Source organism: Trachemys scripta, chromosome 10 (assembly GCF_013100865.1).
Source record: "Trachemys scripta elegans isolate TJP31775 chromosome 10, CAS_Tse_1.0, whole genome shotgun sequence".
Lineage (NCBI taxonomy): Eukaryota > Metazoa > Chordata > Testudines > Emydidae > Trachemys > Trachemys scripta.
In genome coordinates, this window is record NC_048307.1 from 42,988,077 (window position 1) to 42,997,209 (window position 9,133).

General features: G+C 46.0%; 1 protein-coding gene across 2 annotated transcripts in view; it reads right to left on the reverse strand.

Moving 5' to 3' along the window:
* Positions 1 to 9,133, reverse strand: part of ARIH1 (ariadne RBR E3 ubiquitin protein ligase 1) — a 125,232-nt gene that overhangs the window by 44,360 nt on the left and 71,739 nt on the right. For both annotated transcript variants that reach the window (XM_034782872.1, XM_034782871.1), the window contains exon 3: positions 4,107 to 4,251. In XM_034782872.1, coding sequence (XP_034638763.1) covers positions 4,107 to 4,251 — 145 coding nt within the window. The remainder of the gene's footprint in view (positions 1 to 4,106; positions 4,252 to 9,133) is intronic.

Genomic DNA, 9,133 nt, shown 5'->3' on the forward strand with positions numbered 1-9,133 from the left:
TGATAGATAAAAGGTACTCAACGTTTAAGGTGGCTTCTTTGCTTTCTTAGAACTCTGTATTAGGAATGCTAAGTTTGGCTGTCCCTGGCTTTGCTAGACTTGCTGGAACTCTCAAAAGAACACCGATATTTAAAAGTAAGTAAAGATGTCCCTTCTCAGTTATTTAAGTTAGGCAGTTTTATAGTCAATCAAAATCATTTCGCTCTTAGCCAGGTTTCACTTTCTCAATACTGCAATGTCATAACCCTACTAACTCTTCAGTCACCTAACTTTTCCAAGGTAGACTAGACATGAATTTCTAATGAAAAACAAGTATGAATTTCTACTCAAGCAGATTTTTTCCAATATCTTTATACAACAAAGCGGATCCACATACTTTTTTCTTCCTTGCAGTTCACCTTTAAAGGCAAAGAAGGAGTGCAGAAGGCTCTGAAGATACAAAGGGAGGAGGACGGGGCAAGTCTATATTTCCTCAACCATTTATTTGAATTTCTGGAGACAATGTTTTATTCCTTACTGGCTAGAGAGTACCCAATGGTAAATTCCTCCAGTACAACACAATGCTGAGAATCTCCCAGGTGGTGGAATCTGTGCATTGCTCTTCCTTCCACACAGAGCTCGCACTGCCCATTCCTCTCTGGGGAAAGTCTTGCAGTCATGCCAGTCAACAACACAGTACGCTTTAAGGCAGCTCATAAAACCAAAGTGCAAAATGGAGACCTGAAAGGTAGGCTAATAAACACACCCAGCATAAAAATGGAAAGCTCTCATGTCTTGATTATATAAGGGTTTCTTGTTTTCAAAAGAGATCAAACCAGGGTGCCATTTGTTTTTGAAGATCATTCTCACTCCATACGGAACTGTAAGTTCAAATAAAGAAAACAAAGTTTCTGATGGATGTTGATTGCTGGCAAAGCCACAGAATGTATTTCAGACTTACATTTTTCTACCGATCTTATCCTCCCTCTCCCTGTTTGTTCTGTCCATCTGTAGTATCCCAATACCCAAATTGTCAGCTTTCTGGGACGGGAATTGTCATGTTATTTGTCTGCACAGCACACAGCAGCCCTGAATCCTTGATACTGATAACTTACATTTGGGAAAGTAAACTGCCACAACAACTCAAGAGGCTGAACTACAGCCACTGGAGGACCATTTCACCCAAGCTATTCCACGAACACAGACCCACTGTGCATATAGTATAAAGAATTAGATAATTCCACATCTGCTAGTTTTATTCACTGCAGAAGACTGTGTAATTTTATTTTCCAGTCATTTCCCTAGACTCCCCATTTCAGTTTTATCCTATCATGTACTCTTTTAAAAAGTTTTCTATCTTGTCCTACTTTAGTTATATCCATCAGCTTCTCCTCCAGTGTTTTTTACAACACTCTGAGTTTTAGACTCATGACATTTTTTTGCATGTCTCATTGTGTATCTGACCTTTTAAAAAATAATTTGATCTAATGGTTTCGTCTGTGCTTTGCTGAATGGCTTTACTGCATTGCTGTCCACAACCTGACAGCCCTGAGCCCCGGCACTCCCCCCAAGGCTGAAACCAGGAGTGGAACCATAGGACTGAAGCCCTGAGTAGGGCCGCCCAGAAGATTCAGGGGGTCTGGGGCAAAGCGGGGGAGCTGTGGCGCTTGTACTCACCCGGCGGTGGTCCAGGTCTTCGGTGGCATTTCGGTAGCGGGGGCCCTTCAGTCGCTCCACGTCTTCAGCAGCACTGAAGGGCCCCCTGCCGCCGAAGAGGATCACCGCCGGGCCAGGGCTCGTGGGGCATTTCGGCGGCAGGGGGCCCTTCAGTCACTCCGCGTCTTCGACACCACTGAAGGGGCCCCGCCACTGAAGAGCCAGACCGCTGTCGGGCCAGGGTTCGTGGGGCCCAGGGCCAATAGCCCCACTTGCCCCCCCCTCTGGGTGGCCCTGGCCTGAGCCCCAGCACTCCCACCCCCCTCAAAAGCCCTACACCCCTGTGCTCCCGAGGGTCAAAAGCTCCAAGCCCTTCCCCTTCGGAGCCCTGACAACCCCGCCATTCCCTGGGGAAGCTGCAGCCCCAATCCCCTGGCTGAAGCCCTGAGCTTTTGCTTTTCTTTGGTTTGCGCTGCTGCCTGACTGAGGACTTCCCATTCCACAGGGTCTGGTTCACCATTAAGTCCATAACTCTGGTGCTCATATTTTTGAGGTTCTACTGCAGGGGTGGGCAAATTTTTTGGCCCGAGGGCCACATCTGGGTGGGGAAATTGCATGCAGGGCCATGAATGTAGGGCTGGGACAGGAGGTTGGGGTGCAGGAGGGAGTGCAGGGTGTGGGAAGGGGTGTGGTGTGCAGGAAGGGGCACAGGAGGGATGCAGGATGTACGAAGGGACTCAGGGCAGGAGGTTGGGGTGCAAAAGGGGTGCGGCAGGGGGCTCGGGGGGGGGGGCGGGGGTGCTGGGGGGGTGCAGGGTGTGGTAGGGGGTTGGGGTTCAGGAGGAATTTGGGGTGTGGGCTCTGGCCTGGCACCACTTACCTTGAGCAGCTCCGGGGTGACAGTGGAGCACTCAGGAAGGCTCCCTGCCTTGGGGGGGGGGGGGGGCGGCGGCAGAGGGCTCCGCATGCTGCCTTCGCCTGTGGGTACCACCCCTGAAGCGCCCATTGGCTGCATTTCCCCGTTCCCGGCCAATGGGAGCTGGGGCGGGGGATGGGGGGGAAGTGCCTGTAGGTGAGGGCAGCATGCGGAGCCCTCTGCCCCCCCAAAGGCAGGGAGCCCATAGTTTGCCCACCCCTGTTCTACTGTATCTGCATGAAAAATCAGAACTGGCATTTGCAAAATTTTGAAGTTTGAAGATGTGCTTGTATCCCTTTTTGCTTCTCTGATGAATTACCATCCCCTCCTCAATTCATGTTCATATTGCAAATATTAGGCCTTAATTAAAAGTAACTAATCTGTCTCCATCCACTGGTAGGGAAACCCTATATTTAGTCATATGGAGTAGCACAGCAGAATGAAGAGAAAATTATATCCTATAGTCTGAAATTCTTATTTCTCAAGAACAGTCATCCCCCAAATATGGTCCTGTCACATTTAGCAAACTTGAAACTTGAAAAATAGTGTTCACTTTAAAAAAATCCAGGGAAACAAGTTATTCCTCTGCAGTGGAAGCGTTGTTCCAAATGCTTCATTGCATCCTTGTGCTAGTACATGAGATCCAAAATCGGAAACTGATTTTCAGCAAGATGACAAGAAACTAGAGATTATTTTCACTGTAAACAAAATCTAAAATAGTTAAAATTTTAAATTTTAGAGCTTATTTTTAAAAACCAATGATTAAGAGAGGAAATAAATTGGTTTTTAAACATTCTGTACTGAACTGAAGAGCGGGAATTAAAAGTAGAGGATTCCTGGGGAGGAGGAGAGGATTACACAATTCCATAGTCCCTGCCATGTAATTTGGATTTAATGTGCTGCTATAGGACACTGGGGCCTACAATACTTGTGAAGTATAACTGTTGCAGGAGAAATAGCACCCTGAACTCTGATCCTGGAAAACAAAGGGTTTTCAGTTTTACCTAGATTAGAAGTTTCAACACCTAGTGCAGTGGTTCTCAAACTGTGGGTTGGGACCCCAAAGTGGGTCACGACCGTTTAATGGGGTCCCCAGGGCTGTTAAATTTGTTGGGGCCGGAGACTTCAGAAGTCCAAAGTCCAAGCCCCACCACCCAGCACTGAAGCCCTCAAGCTTTGGTGCCCCCTAGAGTGGGGGGAGGGGTAGGGGGGTGGAGAGAGGAGGCAAGGGAAGAGACAGCTAAGGCTTCGGTTCCCTGGGGTCTCGTATCAATTTTTGTTGTCAGGAGGGGGTCACGGTGCAATAACGTTTGAGAGACCCTGCCCTAGTGACTTCAATGTCCCTTTGCAAAGGTAATTTTTTGTTTGGAGCAGCTTTCCTATTTCTCAGTGCTTACACAGGTTTTAAGTGGTAACACATTTAAAGTAATCAGTTTGCCCATAAAACATGCAATTAAGTTTTCACTCTGACTAAAGGTGATTCTTCAATTTAAGAAAAGAGACTTGCACTGGGCTATAAACAATTGCTCTGTGCCTTGAGCTGCCAGGTACTCACCGAGTTGGGGTAGTTCAGATAGCAGATCTGACAAGGCATGTCCTGGGCTGATGACCTTGTGTTCATCTGACGTGTTCGAGACTTTTTACTTGGGTTAATTACATGACACTCAGCAAAAAGCTTCTCCAAGTTGCCATCAAAATACCTGCATGAGGAACACAGGAAGGGGATGAGAATGTAGCCACCACACTTAAAAATATGAACAGAAATAAAACAGAGGCATAATTATCTAACAATTATTTCTTTTCAAACAAGCTAGACCCTAATTTTTGGTTGGGTTTTGGAGAGGAGGGGGTTCAGATGTATTGGCTGGGGGCCCCCCACAGGCGGGCTCTGGGGCGGGGGGGGGGGAGAGGTTGTGGGTATCTGGCCCTCCAATTGGGCTCTGGGGGGGAAGGGGCAGAGAGACAGGAACTGGGTTGTCAAATTTGTGTGTGCGTCTTTATTGTTACAGACGTACTTGCTGACAGGTATTTGGAAATGAATTACCAAAATAATTTAAACTAGCATGATTATGTAGCATTATTTTGACAAACATTTGCAGAATTTTAAAATATTGTGTGCAGATTTTTTTAGGGCAGAATGCCCCCCAGTAGCATCTAATCCACCATCAACATTCTAACATGAAATGTTTTATTAGCTGAGTGGTGTCCCAAGCAGAGAGGCTTAGAATCATAGAATATCAGGGTTGGAAGGGACCTCAGGACATCATCTAGTCCAACCCCCTGCTCAAAGCAGGACCAATCCCCAACTAAATCCCCAAATCCCTAAATGGCCCCCTCAAGGAGGGAACTCAAAACCCTGGGTTTAGCAGGCCAATGCTCAAACCACTGAGCTATTCCTCCCCCCTCCCTTCCATACTCGTTACTGGTTAAAACACACTAATAAAACCAAAGGAGAAAAAATTTTCCCTAGTGATTGCCAATTTGCCATTATTCTTTCTTCGTCTTCATCCCCCACCCCACTTCCCTTTTTAAAAAAGCATCACTTTTCTTCCAAGTCTCACAGCTACTGTTACCCCAGTATTTTCATGCCCCTCCTCCTCCATCACAAGGCTGGCAAGTTGAAGACCGCATTGGCAGAAGGGTTCAGGAAGATCATCATTCCCTTCTCCATGAATTACAAAGCAGCAAGAGGATTTGACTTTGAAAACATGACATCAAGATATCACAAGAACTTCCATGAGGCTGTGGCAGGTTCCCAGTGACTCACCAAGCCAGACAGATGAACTCAGTTCATTGTAAATGGCTCAACATGGGGGAACAAAAAGGGCTATTTGTTGTGACAGCGCTTCCTCCCCAAAAGTCGGACAGTTAAATCTAACCCAGATGGCAATTGCCCTAAAGTCACCACCCTTTGATAGTGATTCAGTAGAACTGGTTTTGATCGTCTTAATTCTATTTCCAGCAAACAGTTGTCCATGTAGCTAGGTGTGTGGAGAACCAATCATGGTCAAAGAGAGAGTCTTTAAAAACCATGCATCTAATTTGCCCCAAATCACGACATCTGAATGCTAGTCCCTAGTGGGAACTACAAAGCCTCCTCTCACTGGGCAGTCCAAGCTGCTTGCTGGAAAGAAACACCTGTCTCACACAAAAGCCTGGGACTATGCCAGCTGGAAGAATAACCAGCTAACCTCTCCTTCCCGTCAGGTGGGGCTAAGGCTGCTTCAATTGTTCTAGAGCCCAGGAGTTTTCAGCAATTCTCCTCCAGCTGTACATGTATTAAAAGGCTTTACACGCCAAATTAAAAGCCTATTAATATTTTGTAAATGAAATTCTATTCTCTACCACCATTAACTGTAAGAATTCTGCTGCTTGTACACCAGAATTGTTTGCAAGTTCTAATTACAAAGGAAGGATGTAAAATGAGAACCAAAATTGATTCAATGAGCCCCAAAGGGATATCAAAACATTCACAACAGAAAAGATACTAAGGACATGAGCAAACTTCTTATGGTATAATCATAAACTGGAAGGGACCTCGAGAGGTCATCTAGTCCAGTCCCCTGCACTCAAGGCAGATTAAGAATTATCTAGACCAGTGTTTCCCAAACTTGGGACTCCGCTTGTGTAGGGAAAGCCCCTGGCGGGCCGGGCTGTTTACCTGCCGCCTCCGCTGGTCCGGCCGATCGCGGCTCCCACTGGCCGCGGTTCACTGCTCCAGGCCAATGGGAGCTACGTCCCTCGGCCCACGACACTTCTAGCAGCTCCTATTGGCCTGGAGCAGCGAACCACAGCCAGTGGGAGCCGCGATCAGCCGAACCTGCGGAGGCAGCAGGTAAACAAACCAGCCCGGCCCACCAGGGGCTTTCCCTACACAAGCGGCATCCCAAGTTTGGGAAACACTGATCTAGACCATCCCTGACAGGTGTTTGCCCAACCTACTCTTAAAAATCCCCCAATGGAGGAGATTCCACAACCTCCCTAGGCAATTTATTCCAGTGCTTAACCACTCTGACAGTTAGGAAGTTTTTCCTAGTGTCCAACCTAAATCGCCCTTGCTGCAATTTAAGCCCATTGCTTCTTGTCCTATCCTCAGAGGTTAAGAACAACAATTTTTCTCCCTCCTCCTTGTAACATCCTTTTATGTACTTGAAAACTGTTCAGAAAATTAAGTCAGAAGCATCCTATTAGGGCTCATTTAGTCCATTTCCCCAATGTATCAACTATAACAATCCAATTCAGCAAAGCTATTTTCTCAGTGTGTAGGATACCCAAGAAACTACAGAGGACCCTACCTTACAAGCGTAAGTGTTGCAGCAAGGACCTTGATTTGTAGCATTGCAGGGCCACAGATTCAGCGAAATTTACGAATTGAGTTTTAATGAATTACACTTATGTGAGATGGTGTTCTGGCAGTGGTGTTGGAGAACCGGCTTCTGATCCCTGGGAAAGTGTTGGGAGAGATTTTAGGGATCTGTCCCCTCACAAGAAGGTGTTGAGGCTTTTAGGAGTGGGATGGGGATGTCTGTCTCCCCCATTCTCCTTTAAGGGCAGGCTGGAGACCTGAACTTCTAGTTTCCCCAGCCGAACAGCCAGCTGCTACCCCACTATTTCCAATCTCAATATCCACCATTGCAGCCAACAAATGAGCATATTAATTTGGCATTACGCCACACCAGCCAGCAGTTTATATAACGATGCTGACATTTCAAATGTTGTTAGGGTTATGAGTTAACATACCATTAAGATAATGGGGCCAGTTCACATCCGTTACAGCAGTTGTTTGAAGGGGTTTGCAGACTCAGATAAACGCTGCATAGGCATTAGAGCTCAGTGTAAAATTTCTGAATTCTGCAGGAAGTGGTAAATTTGGGAACACCACAATACATTGGGCCTTGGCACAGTTTTTGATGTTAGTTAAGAGACTAAATTTGATCAGGGCTTGTAATTCTCTTCAAATATAGTAAAGATATGGAGCCAAAAAATCTAGAATGCTTTAATAAACTCATTGATAAAATAAATGAATATAATGGGTATGCAATGTCAAGTCAAGTGTAAAAGTATTAGGCAGGCCAAAAGAGAATTTAAAGAGCAACTAGTGAAAAAAAATAGCAAAAAAAATTCACATACATCAGAAGCAGGAAGCCTGCCACATAATCAGTGGGGCCACTAGATAATCAAGGAACACACAAAGAAGCCTCGGCCATTGCAGAGAAATTAAATGAATACTTTGCCTTAGTCTTCACTACAAGGGAAATGAGGGAGATTCCCACACCTGCACCATTCTTTTTAGGTGACATATCAGAAGAACTGTCCCAGATTGAGGTTCTGAAACAAACTGATAAATTATACATCTTCGAGACACCACTGACTTCCTGAGGAAACTACAATCCATCGGTGATCTTCCAGAAAACACCATCCTGGCCACTATGGACGTAGAAGCCCTCTACACCAATATTCCACACAAAGATGGACTACGGGCTATCAGGAACAATATCCCCAATAATGTCACAGCTAACCTGGTGGCTGAACTTTGTGATTTTGTCCTCACCCACAACTATTTCACATTTGGGGACAATATATACCTTCAAGTCAGCGGCACTGCTATGGGTACCCGCATGGCCCCACAATATGCCAACATTTTTATGGCTGACTTAGAACAACGCTTCCTTAGCTCTCGTCCCCTAACGCCCCTACTCTACTTGTGCTACATGATGACATCTTCATCATCTGGACCCATGGAAAAGAAGCCCTTGAGGAATTTCACCATGATTTCAATAATTTCCATCCCATCAACCTCAGCCTAGATCAATCCACACAAGCTGTCCATTTCCTGGACACTACTGTGCTAATAAGCGATGGTCACATAAATACCACCCTATACCGGAAACCTACTGACCGCTACACTTACCTACATGCCTCCAGCTTCCATCCAGGACACACCACACGATCCATTGTCTACAGCCAAGCTCTAAGATATAACCGCATTTGCTCCAATCCCTCGGATAGAGACAAGCACCTACAAGATCTCTATCAAGCATTCTTAAAACTACAATACCCACCTGCTGAAGTGAAAAAACAGATTGACAGAGCCAGACGAGTACCCAGAAGTCACCTCCTACAAGACAGGCCCAACAAAGAAAATAACAGAACACCACTAGCTGTCACCTTCAGCCCCCAACTAAAACCTCTCCAGCGCATCAGAGATCTACAACCTATCCTGAAAGATGATCCTTTACTCTCACAGATCTTGGGAGACAGACCTGTCCTCGCTTACAGACAACCCCCCAACCTAAAGCAAATACTCACCAGCAACCACACATCACTGAACAAAACCACTAACCCAGGAACCTATCCTTGTAACAAACCCCGATGCCAACTCTGTCCACATATCTATTCAAGTGACATCATCATAGGACCTAATCACATCAGCCATACCATCAGGGGCTCGTTCACCTGCACATCTACCAATGTGATATATGCCATCATGTGCCAGCAATGCCCCTCTGCCATGTACATTGGCCAAACCGGACAGTCTCTACGCAAAAGAATTAATGGACACAAATCTGACATCAGGAATCA